Source organism: Podarcis melisellensis (assembly GCF_964234715.1).
Source record: "Podarcis melisellensis genome assembly, chromosome: 12".
In the NCBI taxonomy this organism is placed as follows: domain Eukaryota; kingdom Metazoa; phylum Chordata; class Lepidosauria; order Squamata; family Lacertidae; genus Podarcis; species Podarcis melisellensis.
In genome coordinates this window covers 34142526-34161651 of record NC_138544.1, presented here as the reverse complement: position 1 = coordinate 34161651, position 19126 = coordinate 34142526, and the positions used below count along the sequence as shown (strand labels likewise).

Here is a 19126-nt window from a genome sequence, read left to right as displayed (position 1 = left end):
TTTGACAGGTTGTACAGAGTTCCCTGTGGTGTTTAGTTGTACATTTCCATCTTTGGGGAAGCTGAGCTTCAAAACTGAGAGCAATTGAGTTTAAGTTTTTGAGAATGTAGACTTAAAATCCATAGTCACACCAAACAACATTCTTTACTCTGACTTCTGACACTTGACCTATTCCTGTGATTGTAATTTATTATAAACTGTTTCTAATGTTGTATTTTAAATTGTTGTGATCTACCCTGGGACCTTAGGGTAAAGGGCAGGTGTTTAATAATAATGATGAAATAAACATGATGTAGACTTGGTTGATTAGGGTACAAGTAATTTCTAAGAAATTGAGGGAATTTAAAAATAAAATGTAAGGGGAATGCAACATTTCAATTACTCCTTATTAATCTGCAAAATATACTGTTCCTTGCTGGGAGTTGCAGTGATTGCTATGCTTTAATTTTGTGGGATGTTTTATGGAAATAACAGCTTGTTTATAATTAGTGGGCAAACTTATAAAGAGATATTGCAAAAGCTTGCAGTGAAAATGTGTGTGCATCTAACCTTTGGACTGTGCATTATTTTTAGCATTTGTTGTGGATATTTGTAGTACCAGTCCCATAACACTGGTTTATGAAGAAATTTGAAAATCTTTTTCACCCTATAATAAGTGCTCAGGATGAGTTACAGTGTATTTAAAAATAGCGTAATTACATACTCGGAAAATTTAGAAAATGCAATGATGAACTTGCTATTAACACACTATTACATGTACAAAACCTTAACGTTATTTTTTCTATTTCACAGTTGTGGGCGTTAGTGAGGCTTATGAAGATGCTGCCAACTGCTTATGGTTACTCACAAATTCTAAACCATGTGCCAATTGCAAATCCCCAATTCAGAAGAACGAAGGCTGCAATCATATGCAGTGTGCAAAAGTAAGCAAAGAGTCAAAATAATGCTACAGTTCATATAAATCTAAGTAGAAATGTTTAATTCATGCAATGTCTTAAAAAGTCCACAATATCCACTCTGGTGATCAGTATTTTGTTTGTTTTTCTCATGAAATTTTATTGAAGCTTTTTCATAAAACAACACAATAAAAACAATCTAATCTAATAAAGAGAAAAAGAAAATGCAAAGTCTTCTCTCAAAGGTAGATCTTAAACCTTGTCTCACACAGAAAGGGGTGGACCTTCCAGCTCTTACCTTGGGAGCTTCCCTTACTTCTCCCAGCCTCCCTGCTGATCAGTATTTTGCTTTATCAAAAGAACTGCCTTTGTGTTGATTGCTCGATGGTGTGAGAAGGTAGTTTTTCTTGCAGTCTTCACTTTATTTAACAGGTAACATCCATAGCACCCTCACTTCTTTTTGACAAGAAGCATTATCTGATGTATCAATTTATCTATTTCAGGTTGTATCCCATGTTAGTCATAATCAGAGTAGACCCACTGAAATTCATGTACCCAGGTTAATTTAAGTAGGTCTACTCTCAGTAATGCGGGTGGCACTGTGAGTTAAACCACAGAGCCTAGGACTTGTCGATCAAAAGGTCGGCGGTTCGAATCCCCGCGACGGGGTGAGCTTCCGTTGCTCAGTCCCTGCTCCTGCCAACCTAGCAGTTCAAAAGCACGTCAAAGTGCAAGTAGATAAATAGGTACTGCTCTGGCGGGAAGGTAAAAGGTGTTTCTGTGCGCTGCTCTGGTTCGCCAGAAGCGGCTTAGTCATGTTGGCCATATGACCCAGAAGCTATATGCTGGCTCCTCGGCCAATAAAGCGAGATGAGCGCCACAATCCCAGAGTCGGTCACAACTGGACCTAATGGTCAGGGGTCCCTTTACCCTTTACCTTTACTCTCAGTAAAACTTAGTTGGCTACGAACCTTCATTATTAAATTCCTATCATGCACTTTCCTCTCCAAACAGAGATGTTTCAAGCAGCTAACAAAAACAGATCTAAAAATTATATAATCATTTAAAATTCAGCAATATAGCAAAATAGCATACAGCATTAAAACAGCATATAAACCAGAGCTGCCATAATTTTTAAAAAATGCATTGCAGTCTAATCAGCAGTAAATTCAGAAAACCTGTTGAAAAAGATATGTCTTCGGATGTTGAAGGCAATGAAAGGCACGAGATTCTCATCATCTTAAAGAACTGGCTGATTCATTTGAGAGGAGAGGTAGTCCTTTAAGTATACTGGACTCAGGTATATAGGGCTTTAAAAGTGCAGGCATACCTCAGAGATACTGCAGGTTCGAATATCACAATAAAGCGATTTCCCAGTACACATAAAAATTATGTTTACACTATACTGTAGTCTTTTAAGCCAGGCCCACTAGCTGCAGGGGCAGTAGGGGAAAAATCCAGCTGCAGCCCTTTGAAGCAGACAGGCTGCCTGCAGCTACACTGCATCCTCATAATGAACAATATCTGCAAAGCATAGTAAACTGAAATGAAACAAAACGAGGTATGCCTGTAATGATTAGCACCTAAAATTGTACTTGGAAACCAACAAGCATCCACTGCCTCTGATACTGTTGCATAGGTAGTTGCATAATCCCAATATTTGGCACTGGTCAAGATTTGGGCAACAGCAGTCTGCACTAACAGAACTGTATGCAGGCCACTTAACCATAGAACTATGGGGGTTGCATTGAGATAATCCTCTGAATCACGTTCCACTTAGGGTCAAGCTAGACATGGAGTTTTAATTGTATGAATGCAGTTAACGCACACATTTTTTGTTATGTAAATAGCAGATATGGAGAAACCAATGCCAATAGACCCTTTGAATAACTGTGATGAAAACACAAATTGTTGTTTTTAACATTCTAGGTCTCCTTTCAAATCTTTTAACAGAATTGGTTTAAGAAATTAGCTCTCTTTTTCCTTTTCAAGTGTAAATATGACTTCTGTTGGATTTGCCTTGAAGAATGGAAGAAGCATAGTTCTTCCACTGGAGGTTATTACAGATGTACTCGCTATGAAGTCATTCAACATGTAGAGGAACAGTCCAAGGAAATGACAGCAGAGGTAAGAAGCTAACAAATACTGAGGCGATACAGAAGGGTAATTATCTTTGCCTTTCTTCTTAAGCTTTTTAATTTGTGCAATTCATTTGATTTTTAAACTTCAGGTATTTCACTGCTAACCAGAGTAGGGTCCAAAAATACGTTCACCTTGGCCGTCACACCACTCTCTTCTAGCATTCATTTCTCATCTCGCAACTTCACACTGTGCTTCAGAAAGACTTGGAAGCACAGCATAAAGTTGGACATAATCTCCACTTCTCCCCTGAGTCTGAAATTTGCACAAGAGGCAGAGGATGCCATTTACTCTGTGCTTTGGAGGCAATGCAATCCTGTGCATGCTTATTTAGAAAATGGTAAATAGCATTGTGTTCACTGGAGCTTGCTGCCAGAAACATATACAGTGGTACCTTGGTTCTCAAACTTAATCCATTCTGGAAATCTGTTTCAAAACTAAGGTGCACTTTTTCATAGAAAGTAATGCAAAATGGATTAATCCGTTCCAGACTTTTAAAGACAACCCCTAAAACAGCAATTTAACACGAGACCATTGATTCATAAAATGAAAGCAATAAACAATGTACTGCAGTCACACAATCAATCAATCAGAAGCTGAACAGGGTTCCACACAGTCACAAGAGCAAAACAAAAAAACTGCAAAAACAAAAACACAAAATAAATAGCAAAAACCGACAGACCTCAGCGTAACACTCGAAACGGAAGTGTGGCACTCAAAAAAGAAGCATAACACTCAAAACGGAGCACGTTCAGCTTCTGAAAAAAGTTCACAAACCACAACACTTACTTCCGGGTTTGCAGTTTTTGGGTTCCAAGTTGTTTGAGTACCAAGGCATTTGAGAATCATACATAGGATTGTACATAGGATTGGTACCTGTTTTCTAAAGTACAGCACGAGCTCCTATCAACCATTAATGGTTTCGTTATATAGTAAAATTCATGTTAAATTGCTGTTTTAGGGGTTGTTTTTAAAAGTCTGGAACGGATTAATCCATTTTGCATTACTTTCTATGGGAAAGCACACTTTGGTTTTGGAACGCTTTGGTTTTGGAATGGACTTCCGGAATGGGTTAAGTTTGAGGACCAAGGTACCACTGTACCAGGAAATGCCTAAGAAGCTTCCTAAAGTTTGGAACCCTTTGGGTTTTTTTAAAAAAATGTTTAGGTCTGCTTCACACTTTCTGGCTCCCATCCCATTATGGCCTTAGTAGCATAAGGATTTGTAGTTCAACATGCAAAGCCAGCAAATATATCTACCATTGCCTCACTACAGAGCTGCGTACATGGCCACTGCAATTTCCCTGGTTAGGGAACCATCTTTGAGAGCCACTGTGATAATGCATATTGCAGTGGTCCTTTATACAACTCCCACGTGGAGCCACCAGTGTACGTACTTGATGCCCCTGTACAGGTGTGACCTAGCTGCAAGGCTGCTGGTAGCTCAACAGGCTCTCAAGAGCTTGATGTACTTCAAGAAAGCAGCATCTTCACCTCACCAATACCTTGCATGCCCCTGCTGTGAAACTTCTGAGGGCTGCCTAAGAATGGCAGAAGGAGGGGTGCACAAGGAAAAGCAGCGGAAAGTGGCTGGGTGGAATGTTACCCACCAAAGGATACAACGTAAGGCAGAAAAAAGCGGGCTTAGGAGTTTGACTTAATAACGCCAAAGTGCAGTTTGACTTGTGAGATGTATTAAGGTATATTTACAGCTGGCTGATTTGTTCATACAGTATTCATCACTATGCTGCTTGTGAATAAAGCTCTATTATTCACATTTTAAATGGTTGATTGCCCATTTCCCTTTGCTCATAAATGTTACATTAAGATAAAACTAGCAAGTCGTTAATTTTTTTTTATCTTTCTTTCCCGTAATTATTTTCTAGGCTGAAAAGAAACACAAACGATTTCAAGAACTTGATAGATTTATGCACTATTACACAAGGTTTAAGAACCATGAGCTCAGTTACCAAGTACGGTTGGAAATAGTTCTATAAAATTATTTTCCAGCTTTATTAGTTCAAAACAGTGTTTTTCACTTTTAAAATTTTTATCTTACTTTTAGTTAGAACAGCGCCTTCTAAAAACAGCCAAAGAAAAGATGGAACAACTGAGTAGAGCTCTTAGTGGACGTAAGTGTGCTGAGTTTATGTGATACATTCGGGTGCTCAGAATAATGTGTGTACACCAAAGCCTTTCAAAATCCAATTTATTTCTGGCCACTGCTTTTGTCCTTATCAAACTGAGCATTTGTGTGGCTTGATTTACTTTGATTAATGGGTGAACAAACAATACATTGCAGTATATGACATGTGCTTTATGTCTTTTAATCCAAATAAAGATATATTTTCTGCAATACCAGCTAGTATCTTCCCCAATCTACTTGTCATACAGTTCCTCTCTGATACCAATCTGTTGCTTCCTTTTCTTCATTTATCTGTGCTGATGCTGAAAAGCAACAAGAAACTTTAGTTTCATGTAGGATCTCTTCTCTTGGGGAGTTAGTTCCTACCCAGCTTTTCCATCCTTGGCTATTCAGATCTGTCTCTTCTCTTGCACACGTTCTGATTTTAGTAGATGGTGTTCTATATGACATGGTTTTTCTCCTGTGAGTATAAGATGTCCTCACATGGGACTGCAACTGCCCCTAGCAACTGAAGGCAGCAACACAGAAGCTTCATAGAACTTTCTGCATCTTACCCAGGGATCAGCAACCTTTTTCAGCTGTGGGCCAGTCCACCGTCCCTCAGACCATGTGGTGGGCCAGACTATATTTTTTGGGGGGGATGAATGAATTCCTATGCTCCACAAATAACCGAGAGATGCATTTTAAGTAAAAGGTCACATTCTACTCATGTAAAAACACGCTGATTCCTGGACCGTCCGTGAGCCGGATTGAGAAGGCAATTGGGCCGCATCCACCCTGGGCCTTAGGTTGCCTACCCCTGATCTTACTCCATCTGAAGCCCTAAGTTCCTTCCTGCATTTGCTTGAAGTGGTCTTTATAGAGTGCACTGTCCATCTTCTCTGTGTGCTCATGCTTGTATTTTGTAATTTCAGTGGGACTTCAATGTGAATTTCTTTTAATTTGGACTAATGTGACTATGCCGTCTTGTGAATGCAGAAATCTGAATGCAGTCAAACAATGGACATAGAGCTTTTTCTGTTGAAATCTAGATTAGGATTTGAAAAACAATTTTGATTTTGCACAAAACATTATACTCTGTTTAGAATAAGTTCTACTGTTGCTGAAATAGTCCTCACATCAGCAAATGGGAAACAAAATACTCTTTGCAATGCCTGGATTTCTCTTGCAGCTGAAGGAGGTTATCCAGATACCACATTCATTGAAGATGCAGTACAAGAACTCCTCAAAACCCGTCGCATCCTGAAGTGTTCTTACCCATATGGATTCTTTCTAGAGCCAAAAAGCACAAAAAAAGAAATATTCGAACTTATGCAGGTAAAGGAGGCCCTTGTGTTAGTGGCTGACTAGTTGTATATATTGAATCGATATTTTCTAGTAATTCTTGCTTGCTTCCCAGTAACTTCCTCTAGATTTGTATTCTTAAGAGCACAACTCAAAGATTAAGCAGATATGTACTGTATCCTATTGGCTTCAATGAAGAAGTGTTAGGGTGAAATGCTATGCATACTTACCTGGGAGTAAGTTTTATTGAACTTACTTGGGTTTCGTTTTGAGTGGGTATGTATTGGATTGTACTATTAAGCAGATGTTCTATTCTCCCATGGAAATCAAGGATCCTTAAAAGTGCCTTTAGTGTGTCATGTTGTTGTTATCCATTTTAGAAGTCGTAAGACTGTGTACCAATGAACAACAAAATATTTGGTCTTAGTGTAATGTGTGCTAAAAATGTCCTGCTCTAATTCCTCTCATTCTTCTGAGCAGAGATGGCATAGATAAGATGTCTGGCAGGCATTAAAATTTTATGGACCCCTTCTGGAACTTCAACTCTCCCCCCTTCTCTCTCTCTCTCTCTCTCTCTCTCTCTCTCTCTCTGTGTGTGTGTGTGTGTGTTCGTGATCTTATCACTCTGGGAAGAAAGCCAGAGATCCATTCTGACTTGTTGGCTTACGACACCTAGAGCAGATGCTGCAAAACTCAAAAGCTTCTTCCCAATTTACTTTCAGGTTTGCTCCACTTGATAAGGAGCTACTTCAGTGATCTTTTCCCCCCCAAAACAACCCACTTTAGTGTATTGTCAGGGTGGTGACCAGGGCAGCCTTCTCCTTTACAAAGCTCTTAAAAAATTGAGGCTCCCTTTGGGCAGTACACATTGCTGCAATTGCATACTCTGTGACTGTAGCTATCACTTGAGGTCCACTTAGTGGTTGAAGGCAAAATTGCTGCTCAAAAGAGAAGGGCCCTTCACAGGGGCCACCCAGCTTTGGAATCCTGTTTTTTATTTTGCCTTCACCAAATTGCTTCCCGTTCTACCCTTTGCCACTCTGTATTTGGTTCAGGCTTTTAGTTTAGCTCTTAATAATTTCTTTGTGTGCCTGTCCTGTTCAAAAATAGTTTTACATTTCCCCCCTACACTCTGCCAGCCTCAGCTGCAGAGGGAAAAACTACTTTTTCTCCTAGCCCTCATGATAGGGCAGAACTACTTCAAAGCATCCCAGGCTACCCAAGCAGGACCCTGTCGTCTCTGATCTTATTCTGGATGAGGATGAACGGAGAGGGGAATGTGAGCTGGAGGAACCTGACTATTACCATCTCTTTCAGTACTTTCACTATCTGCTTCTCCGATGTAAATTGGTGGTGGCTCTGGACCTGATGCCCACCCCTTCAACTTCCAGGGCAGCTGCTTTATGTCTGAACTTTTTGCCCAAGACCAGAGTGGTAAAATTAACTGTGTTAATTAACACTGTAACTGAGTTGGATACACAAAAGGCATGTGGCCATTGCCAACAAGTATGATGTGTCGAAGCCTTCAATCATGGCTTGGGCTGCCTGAGTCTGCTTTCTGCATTCATGGTACAGTTTGCCTGAGCTTTTTAGTCATTACTGTTATTTTTTATTTAGAAGATGGTATTATTGCTTGTTAGTTAGTGTTGGCTGTCATTCTCATCTATTCTGTTTCTACTTCCTTGGCTTGTCATAATAGAAAATTGAAGGAGTTTTGAAGATTCTCTTTTGAGAAGTAATTCTCCTTTTGACCACTAGGTGGTGGTCAAGTCCCACTTGGGGTCACCTCTCTGCATGCATAGAAATCCTCTTTCCAGGCAAGAACCCAAATGCTCTTTTTTTGCCACCATGTTAGAGTTAGCCACCTGTATGCAATTCTCTCGCCAAATTGGTTCAGCTTAGGCAAGTCCCACTGTTTCCTGGCTTACTCCTGCATGCCAGCCAGAGAACAGAACATTGGGCATTTACCATGAATGTTCCTTCCAGGGGTTATACAGGAGGAAGCCAGTTCCATCACTGACTCAGGTAGGTGAGTGGGTCATCTTTCATTCAGTTAAAACTCACCAGTCCTTACATCCTTGTATTCTAGCCATGCTCCCTAAGGAGGGAGTTTTATTTTTCTTCAGACTTTTTCTTTCAGGTTGAACATTTTATGCTCCTATGAGCAGAACTAGGAAAGAGCCTCAGGAATCAGAATAGCCACAACTATGCAATGTGATCCACCCTGTACTAGGCACCATTAACCCACTTTTTCCTGGTTTGTTCTTTCTTGTCTCCATGGAAATAACATGCACAGCAAGTATCCAGAGTTATGGTTTCTTGTCCTGTAAAGAATTTACATGAGTATTTATTTTCTGATATAGACAGATCTTGAGATGGTCACTGAGGATCTTGCTCAGAAAGTGAACAGGCCTTACCTTCGTACTCCGCGTCATAAAATCATCCGTGCAGCCTGCCTTGTACAGCAGAAGAGGCAAGAGTTCTTGGCCTCTGTGGCCCGAGGAGTTGCTCCTGCAGATTCTCCAGAAGCTCCAAGGCGCAGGTAACCTAATCATAACAAAGATCTGTATGGCCAAAGAGGTTCACCTGACAGCCACTCGGCTTGGTAAGCCTGCCTTAAAAACTCCTCTGCTTAGCCTTCAAGTTGTAGTGCAGGTAGTCCTGGTAGGTTTACTTTGCAGAATTCATTTTTAAAAATCTATTATTGATGCTTCCCCACTTCCCACCTAACAGTTTTAAAGGGGCAGCGGTGGGGGTGTGGTGAGGACACAGACATGTGCTTGTGGCCAGAATTGTAACAAGGGAAAGATTTATACATCTGTTAGCTGGACTGAGGTCTGTATGTGCAGTGCTGCTCCTCTGAAATAAAAGGCAGGAATAACTTTTTTAAAACACCTCAGCTTATCTTGTAAGCTTCTGGCTGGCAAAAGTTTTTTTCTTGACTGCGAATCTTTTTACATGGATATAGTAGCATTGTTGGTAACAAGGACTAGCAAGTTCTAGTTCCCCATGGCTTTTGAGAAAGGATGCTCCAGCTGCACTTAACAAAAAGGAGGTGGTTTTGAGGGAAGGGCACAAATGTTAACACCATTGCCCTTGAAGTAAAATTCCAGAAAGGTTGCACAGGACAGCCCTTGAAGCTGATCAAATGAACACATTCGTTTTTGTACTCAGTTTGTTGGAGGGGGTGTTCACAATTTATTCTAGTATTCTTTAACAAAGTCTGTTTAATTTATAGCTTTGCTGGTGGAACATGGGATTGGGAATATTTAGGATTTGCATCCCCCGAGGTAATTTTTTGTCACTTTTAATTAAAATGTGTATTATTATGGAAATTAAGATGGAATTTCACTTTGCATGATTAGCTTCCTAATGTTGTTGCAAACTGCACCAAGGTTTACAAGGTCTGGATGAGCTTTCTATTTTTGCTGCTTTACAATAGAAGGAAATATATTTAATTTTATATATCATGGTAGATATACAAGGTAGCTTACATCCTAATCCTCTAGCTCTGCTTCAGCTGTGTCCCTGCAAACAGTGTGACAACTGTCTCAGCTAAAGAAGCATTCTATCTAAGCCTGTTTGATATGGGAGAGGCATCTTGCTCCATGCTCCTGGTATGCCCCACAGAGGACCTTAAGGTCCATGAATAATCATAGTTTAGAGCTCCCAGGCCCTAAGGAAGTTAGATTATTCTCCACCAGGGCCAGGGCCTTCTCAGTGATGGCTCCGACCTGGTGGAATGCTGTGTCATGAGACCAGGGCCCTGCAGGATTTAACCTCCTTTTGCAGAGCTATTCCGCCTGGCTTTCAACTTGAACTTAGCCTGATCTTTTATTCCTCTTCCTTCCCCCCTCCCCTTTTTATTAAGATTATCCGCTCTGGGATCCCACAGCTAATTCTCCCCTGGTCTCCATGCTGGCCCAAATAGGACTAATTTAGCCAGCTAGCTCTCATGATCATCTAATGTTTATTGGATGGATTTCCCCCCTAAATTGATTTTTCAATTCTGAATTTATCGTTATTCATGTTTTATACCATATTTTATGCTATTTTTGTTGCATCAATAAGTGTTTTAAATTTGTTGTTAGCCGCCCAGAGCCTGGTTTTTGAACCGGGAAGGGTGGGATATAGATAAAATTATTATTATTGTTATTATTATTATTGTTATTATTATTATTATTATTCTAAGGGAATGTCCTACACTCCTCCTCCTCATTGTCAAGGGACTAAACCATGAATAAAGTTTTCAAGGGCCTAGAGGAACCATGCCAGTTCTGTAACACGAAATACCTTTCAGTTCCTCATTCTGAGTTGGCTCTTTGATCAAGGCCAGCGATCAGTAATGATCTATATTAGTCTGGTGCTGGCACACTGTTTTTAATTTCCCTCCCTTTTTCATTCCTCCTAGCTGTATGTATTTAAGCATCCTCCATTTCAGGGAAATGCAAATATATGTGAGTGCAGGCTTGTACTTGTAGTGAGACACAGGCATCTAACCAGAGATGTCTATCTCTTTAGTTTAAATTTTATACAAAATTTGTCATCAGCTGCAAAACACGCCGGGAAGAAATAAATATACTACTTAAAACCACACCAGATTGATCTGAATAGGTTAATTTTACATTTTGTTCCTTTTGCAGCCTCTGTTCCTGCCTCAAGTATGAAAATCCCTGAGTTAGATAGGTTTTCTACACCTAGTGTGTGATGTTTGGGTTTTTTTGTAAGATCCACACATTTCTGCATATTTCCTTTTCTATTGTTGCTGAACAGCAGTATGCCTGCGAGAATATAGCTTGCTTCTTATAGGCAAATGAACTTGCTTGCTTTTCCCAGTTCTTCCTATAATACTTGGTTCCCGATAATTCCCAATAATAATTATAAAAACGACCCCTAAAAATCCTAGTCCCATTGAATTCAATAGGACTTTCTTTTTCAAATATGTCTTTATTTCATTTTGTTACATAAGTAGAGAAAGCAGATACAAACCTGAAAAAGGACAAATAGAACAAGAAAATTTATAAAATGAATAACACAATAAAAGAGAAAATTAAATGATGCAGTGGAGCTACAAATACCTAGCATCCACACACCTTATTGGAGAAAACACCTGCAAACTAAAATGGTAAAATATCATACAAGTATTATATGAGATATACCAAGAATCATGGGCAATCGCTGTCTTGTCCTGTCTCAAAAAATCTAGCTGTGAAAGTGGAGCTCTTCTAATCGAGTAACAAACACAAAGAGAGGCCACCAGATACCCTCAAACTTAGCATTTTTAGTAAGACCTTTAATAAATCTTAACATGATTTTCCACAGTAACATGCTTCCACAGTAACAGCACTGAGGTGACATTCTTACTGAGGTTTCTAGTGAACATTGGAAAACGCTCTCTTGCTTTATTTGGCATTAAAAACTCTAACATGTTGTGCTTAGTTTAAATCTCATCTGCCATTCTGTTGTTCATTCAAAAAATGTAGCAATGCTTTTATCCCAAACAATCATGCCCTCAGCAAATAAAACTCAGTCTGTTTCTTGCGAGAAACTTCCTTTTTTTGTTTTCCTATTACAAAGTTGTAGTATTTGATATCTGAAAGCACTGATATTGCCACAAACCTTTTTGCCCATAACAGAAACAATTTATTTATCCAGTTTGTTATATCAAAGCAGTGATAATCGATAGAGAACATGAGCATCTGATTAACACATAATTCCCTGTACTGTACTTTATTGATAAGCACCCTTTTCCATTACAGAAATCTTGTTTTCTATACTAGCCTCTTATACCCACGCTTAATGTTATAAAACACCCTAAGTGCATCCTTAACATTTTAAGCAATGCTGAAATGGATGCAGATAAGCCAGTGTTTTTGCCTGAGGATGAGCCATGTGGTATTATAACGTTAGGCAATTGTAAAATTTATCAATATAATACACAAACTTTTTGGGAAAAGCAATTAAACAGTAAGTATAAAAATGCATAATTAAATATTTTATATAAGATAAATATGCCTTGGTATTCTTGCAGTAAGATTTGCAAGCAGTTCAGCGGCAGCTTTATATAGTCTTGTTAGTTTAATTTAGTAGTTTGTGTAATCTGTCCAATTTTTCTTTTGATAAAGCTTGCATGGTATAGGCTGCTATTTACTTTTATGAAAACAAGTGATTTTATAATGCATAAAATCACAGGCACTCTTTTTTTTTTCTTTAAATGTGCTGTTTGTTATGCCCAAAACTATTATTGCATGCTCCCCTGTATTTTGTAACGTTTGGTTTATGCAGGAATATGCTGAATTTCAGTATCGGAGGAGGCACAGACAGCGTCGACGTGGAGACATGCACAGCCTGCTTAGTAATGCTCCAGATCCCGATGACCCCAGTGAAAGCACATTAGGTGAGACTTGTATAGAAGTTCTCTTTACCTTTTTGCTAGCGATATTCCTTCTTTTTAAAGAGGAATTCTGTATATAGATTATAGTTTATTTTCAATGAAGCAATTTGTTAGTGTTTGATTAGCAAGCCTTAAATGCCAAAATAAATCATGTGTAGCCTAACTGAATGTGGTTTGGAGTATCTGGTGACGAGGTTTCTCAGTAAAATTAAGGGATAAACTTTCTTTTCTTGAACAGATACTCAAGAACCAGGTAGTAACAGAAGACATGGTAATTCCATGGTGAGTTCAGCTTCCATGAGTATTCTTCACAGCTCTTCTCTTCATGACTATACTCCTGTTAGTCACTCTGAAAACCAAGATTCTCTGCAGGTATATTCCTTTGTGACTTTCCCTTTTCTTTTCTTTTCTTTCCTGTATCTGTATCTTGCATGCCTCTGCTTTTAGTTAGCTAATTTGTCAGCTAACTCTGGTTGTCAATAATTTGAACACCTAAGCTCCTAAACAGGTTTAATTGGAAGTACCATGAATTTATATGGGACTTGTGTCTGAGTTAGCATCTTTTGGACATTAGTTTCACACCAAAAATATTAGCTTAAATTAAGTATTATGAAATTGTATTCTCTTGAATGCATAATTTCTTCTTGGAAATTGGAAGCTATTTAGGGGGGAAACGCTGCTCTAAGTATATGATTGTAAATGTGTGTATATAGATATAAATATATTGCATTTATTCTGAAAATTATTCTAATCTCTCTCTTAGGCTTTAAGCTCCTTGGATGAAGATGACCCAAACATTCTGCTTGCTATTCAGTTATCATTGCAAGAATCTGGTTTAGTTATTGATGAAACCAGAGACTTTCTAACCAATGAAGCTTCCTTAGGAGCAATAGGTACTTCATTGCCTACAAGGCTGGACTCTGGTCCCATAAGTATAGATAACCCACGAGCTGCTCTAAGTAGCTCTGAACTTCTAGAACTTGGTGATAGTCTGATGAAACTAAGTGCAGACAGTGATCCATTTTCAACTGACCATCTTAGTTCTCACACCTTCAGTGATGCAAGAAGTGGCCTCTATTCAACATCTAGTGAAGCTGATTCAAGTAGCCAAGACCCTAATATAAATGAAAATCTCCTTGGGAACATTATGGCCTGGTTCCATGACATGAATCCTCAAAGTATTGCACTCATTCCTTCAGCAAGTACGGAAACGGATGATGATTCACAGCAACCCAGTACTGAAGAGGGGTCATTGGAGCAACCACATGTTCCTGATGCAAGACAGGACCCTCTGGAGGAGCATGCACTTTTTGAGGATTCGCTCAAAAATGAAGGTAGAAGCACCCAGACAGAAGAGAGTGGTGCTGTTGGGAATGTTCTTACAGGAGAAGCAGTGCCACCAAGTGGGGACTCAGCTGGGGAGGCAGCTAGCCAAGTGGATGCTTCAGGAGATGTTTCAAGTCAAATATCTCAGAGCTCAACTGAGTGGAATGAACATGTACATTTGGTGTGAACACAAACAAGCCTGAACACAGAAATTGATTATGGAGCCAAAATGGCTAGGCAGTTGCCAGCGGTACACTATGTGGAGTAAGCATTCTGGAGACTTTGGCCCACATAAGCAGAGCTTGGTTGTTTATCCGTGGTGTGGAGATGGAATATATAGGAAATCCCTTTAAGTTCTTTACGATGGTTATGTGAACCTTTCAGGGAATTTCCATTGCATTTGACAGTGTTCTGTTCACTTTGAAGAGAGAGAAATAGTTTGTACTCCACATTCCTAATACAATGCAGCATCTATTTAGCCTTAGGCTGGTGATCCTTAACTTGAAAGTGTGGATTAAAGGCTCACTGAGTATTTGAATTATTGATTCTACGAAACCATTCTCTCCTCTTTTCCCCTTATTTGAATTGTCTTCTAACAAACCAGTGTTTAGCAGTATTTTTTATACCTTGCTTTTTCATTGCCTTTCCCCAACTAATCTTTAACCTGCAGTGTGAATTGAGGTATACAATACTTCTCTTCAGTGCTGCTTCACAAACCAAGGAGTGGATATTATTTTCTAATTAAAATTGTTTTTTTTTAATGTCTATTTACAGTACAGATGTGCCAAACTGTAAATAGCAAACAACTTCAACACAGAAGTATGCATTATTGCTGTTTTAAAGCGCACCTATAATTATTAGTGATAGAAGGACCACTTGAAAGAAATGCTTTTCCAAATTTAACTGGCATTTATTGCCATGGTGACTGCATTAACATAAGCTGTACCTTAAGTTAATTAAGCCTAATTCTACTGTTAAGAACAGTTATTTTAAATAGTTGATTTAGCAGCAGCTATGCTGTATTGAAAAGACACTTTAATGGAAGTGCAATCATATGCCTTTTGTTTTCATAATTAACAATACATTTTATGCTTTTAATAATTATAAAATAAAGAAGTTTGAAATTTCTTGACATTAGAGGCAGTCCCACAATAAAGATTTAATAATACATATTACATGCAACATGTTACCGTGCCTTTGCCTAACTCAAATAGATAGTTGCCACAGTTGAATGAGTAGTTATCTGTTCTGGAGTTACTATGCTATGAAGTGCAAAAGCCTCCATAAAAACCACTCATGGCCTTGCCTTTCCGGTAAATAATGACATAGCGTAAAATTCTTCCCTATACAGGTGTGGTGCTAACACATAGAAGGATCCCCATACAAATCAGCTGGGCCCCATTTCCCCCTCCCAGCATGCATGCCATGGCAGTTCAGGCTGCACCAGATCTGTGTGTGCTTCATCTATCTCCAGCCAAGCCCTCCTGCTCAATACAGTTGTGCGATCTGATTTCTGCATCTTGAGCAGAGAGAGCCTGAGAGTGGAATAGGGGAAGGGTGCCACCAGGGCGTGCATTCTGAAAGGGAGGGGAGAAACGGGGTTCTTTAGAAAAAACCCTCTGTGCTGATCCCTCTATGCAGACACTGTGCCCACATTGGGAAGTATCATACCCTAAATGCTCAAAAGTTTTTATATAAATAATGAAAACACTACTGTGTATTCTTTCAATTGCACAATATTCGTTTGGTGTGTGGTTGCTGTTTAATGTAAAAGGAAGAAAAAAAATTACCTTCCCTAGTGGTGTCCTACTGTGAAGAAAATTCTTGTTGAGATTGGCTTAAAAGCATCAAGACCTCATTGTAAGTTACAGTGATGCAGTTTGTAATTTTAACTAGAAGAAATTGTTTAAATTACTGTTTTGCTTGCATATAATCGAATCCTAGGATAACACAAGGAAAATAGGTGAAATGTTCCATTTTTATGTTTGACGATATGAGAGATCTGATGTCTGATATAAAGGTTTCTCGCTACTGACTGTGTATAGTAAAGTATTATGATGGGAAATAAGGTTGTATGTATATTGATTACTGTGAGTTACAAGAAAAAGTATTTTAACTCTTTCATTTAAAGATTACTGTTGGAATCTTGCAGTCCCTGTGGCTCATAATACTAAATAACTACATATTAATTATTTACTCCAAAATTAAAAAAAATAAATCTGTTTCTTCTAGAAGTTTATTTAGAAGGAATAGTTCGCTGCTCTGTTCACTGTATTCTGTAGATCCATTACATTTTCTAGCTTGGCTTCTAACTGCCCTATCCTGAAGGTATTGATGTTGAAACCCTGTTTTCAGCCTTGAGAAACTATTTAAACAGCTGTCTGGTATAAAATCTTCTTAACCAAAAATAGGACTTGAAGATTCTATCCTCATTAATTGGTTTTAAACTGAAATTAATTTGAGACGCACATACAGCATCCTTGAGTTATAATTTCCAAATAGGACGATCCTCACACAGATTTTGTGTATTGCATTAAGATGTCTTGCAAAGCTAAGAGAAGATATGTACAAGTGCTCTCTGTGACGAATAGTGAAGTTTGTGGGTTCTGGTTTTACTGTAATTTGGTTTAGATTGTGCAGTATACACCATTGTTCCTGTGTTGACTTTATTCTGAGCATGAAATTTAGCATATTAAATTTGTATTTTCTTGGTACTTATTTAAATTTAAGACCACCCCAGTAATTGAATTTGCAATTCAGAAAGAAAGTTTGGCAAGCCTATTTTGTAAACCAATTAATTTTGTAATGTAAAAATAATAATCTTGAAAATGCTATTTGCACTTTCATAGTCTATACTTGATACATTCCCACTTTATATACAGTAGGATATTACAACCATGTAGATGTTTGGCCAAATGAATGCTGTTAATAATATGTAAAATTCTTTGATTAAACATTTATTACTTAATCTAATTTCATTTTGTCTCATTAATTTTAATTCTCTTTAACAAATAGTGGATTGGAGCCAAAGAACTGGGAATAGAAAGAAAATAACATCTGGTCCTATCCTGCAAGCGTTGTACATTTCTAATAAAGTAATCAATATGCTTGCACAAGCTCTTGTGGAAGAGCATCTGTTGACTTAGTTTCACGTAAGTACCTTTGGATCCAACCTACTATTATGTATTTAAAGTGCCATGTAACATTAAGGAAGTACTATGTGCAGAGATACTTAAAAAGATAATAATGAACCAAGGTATCTACCTAAGTAGCTGAACTGCATGGAGTTTTAAATAATTGGGTTATTTGATATAGTTAACTTTAAAGCTATGGAAAGGGGAAATTATAGGGTGTGTGTGTGCGAAGAGAAAGAAGTCCAGTGCATCAGGAGATGTATACAGTTCACTAATCTGGTTAGCTTGATTCTGTTGATACAAGGTGAGCTCACGTGGTCATTGCTTAATCAGTTTACATATTAAACAGAAAGTCTGAGTAAGTAGACACATCCCTGATCTAGGTGGAATCAGGATAGCAAAAATACATAAAGGAATAGCTGCTACATGCACAGTTCTCCAACCTGTTCAAAGTTCAAAAATATTACCCATCAGCTGTTCAGGATGGGAATCGGGACTGGATTTAGTCCTGACTCATCACCAAACAGTTGGTTAAAGTAGCTAACTGGGCTACATGTTTGCATTGTTGGATTAGAACTAGTGAGAACAACTGGCCCAATGTGTAGAGTCCTTCTGTTCAGAGCTTCATGTGCTGCATTCTAAAGTGGGCATTAGGGCACCACCAATGTGAATTGTAGACCTCTAGTCTTGAAAATGGGATGCGGGTGGCGCTGTGCTCTAAACCACTGAGTCATGGGCTTGCCAATCAAAAAGGTCGGCGGGTCAGATCCCCGCAACGGGGTGAGCTCCCATTGCTCATTCCCAGCTCCTGCCAACCTAGCAGTTTGAAAGCGCCCCAAAAAGTGCAAGTAGATTAATAGGTACCGCTCTGGCGGGAAGGTAAATGGCATTTCTGTGTGCTGCTCTGGTGTCGGTGTTCTGTTGCACCAGAAGCGGCTTAATCACGCTGGCCACATGACCCAGAAAAACTGACTGTGGAGCAGACAAACGCCATCTCCCTTGGCCTGTAAAGCAAGATGAGCACCACAACCCCAGCGTCGTTTGCGACTGGACTTAACTGTCAGGGGTCCCTTTACCTTTTACCCTTAAAAAAGCCAAAGGGGGACTGCCCTCTACAGGAAAAGGATCCCACATCCAAAAAAAGGATGACGTTTTCTGCCTCTTCAAGTGATAACATTACCCACCTGCTGGTATCCTAGTACCCACTCAGAAACACCCTTTAATGGTACCTTCCATTTCTCTCTGAAACCACTTCCCATGGCTACAGAGAATACACATTGGCCTGTTTCAGGTTTTCCCCATTTGGGGTTTCTGGTGGTGTGGTAGAAATATGCTCAATCCCAGCCTGCCACCACAACTCCATTTTCAATAAGGGGCCCACTCAACATCTCACACCATTACATTATAGGGCTGGTTGTTTTTCTAAAGATATTTTGAGTACCTGCAAATCCTGAGGTTGCCCAGAGTCTGATGGTACATCTCTCGTGCATTGGTGTTTCAGTTTTGGCTACAGAAGTATGAGCATAGGAATAGTCAAAAAGGAGTTTAATAGGTTCATATTAAATTTTGAAGTTGATCTGTGTCTTTGAGGAGAAAGTCTTTGAATACTTCATACAGAATTTTGATATCCCATTTAAAACGTACATGCAAGAAATTTAGTGAATTTATACCCTTAAACAAACATTTACCTATTGCTCACTCTAAAAAGAATTGTTTGTTTAGCTAGCCAATAGTTTTGCTTCCTCAACATATTTCATGATGCTTTTAATGCAACCCCCCCCCCCAAAGCAATGCTCTTCAGACTCTTA

The 19126-nt window shown here is 38.9% G+C and overlaps 1 protein-coding gene across 5 annotated transcripts in view; it reads left to right on the top strand.

Annotated features, from left to right (window-relative positions):
- ANKIB1 (ankyrin repeat and IBR domain containing 1) overlaps nt 1-17157 on the top strand; it is a 48086-nt gene extending 30929 nt beyond the window's left edge. For 3 of the 5 annotated variants that reach the window (XM_081931230.1, XM_081931228.1, XM_081931229.1), the window contains exons 11-20: nt 793-923; nt 2889-3023; nt 4921-5007; nt 5100-5166; nt 6352-6497; nt 8828-9006; nt 9703-9754; nt 12750-12861; nt 13097-13230; nt 13622-17157. In XM_081931230.1, coding sequence (XP_081787356.1) covers nt 793-923; nt 2889-3023; nt 4921-5007; nt 5100-5166; nt 6352-6497; nt 8828-9006; nt 9703-9754; nt 12750-12861; nt 13097-13230; nt 13622-14371 — 1793 coding nt within the window. In that variant the 3' untranslated portion in view covers nt 14372-17157. The remainder of the gene's footprint in view (nt 1-792; nt 924-2888; nt 3024-4920; nt 5008-5099; nt 5167-6351; nt 6498-8827; nt 9007-9702; nt 9755-12749; nt 12862-13096; nt 13231-13621) is intronic. The other 2 variants (XM_081931231.1, XM_081931232.1) reach the window with 2 other exon arrangements.
- Nucleotides 17158-19126: the final 1969 nt, after the last annotated feature.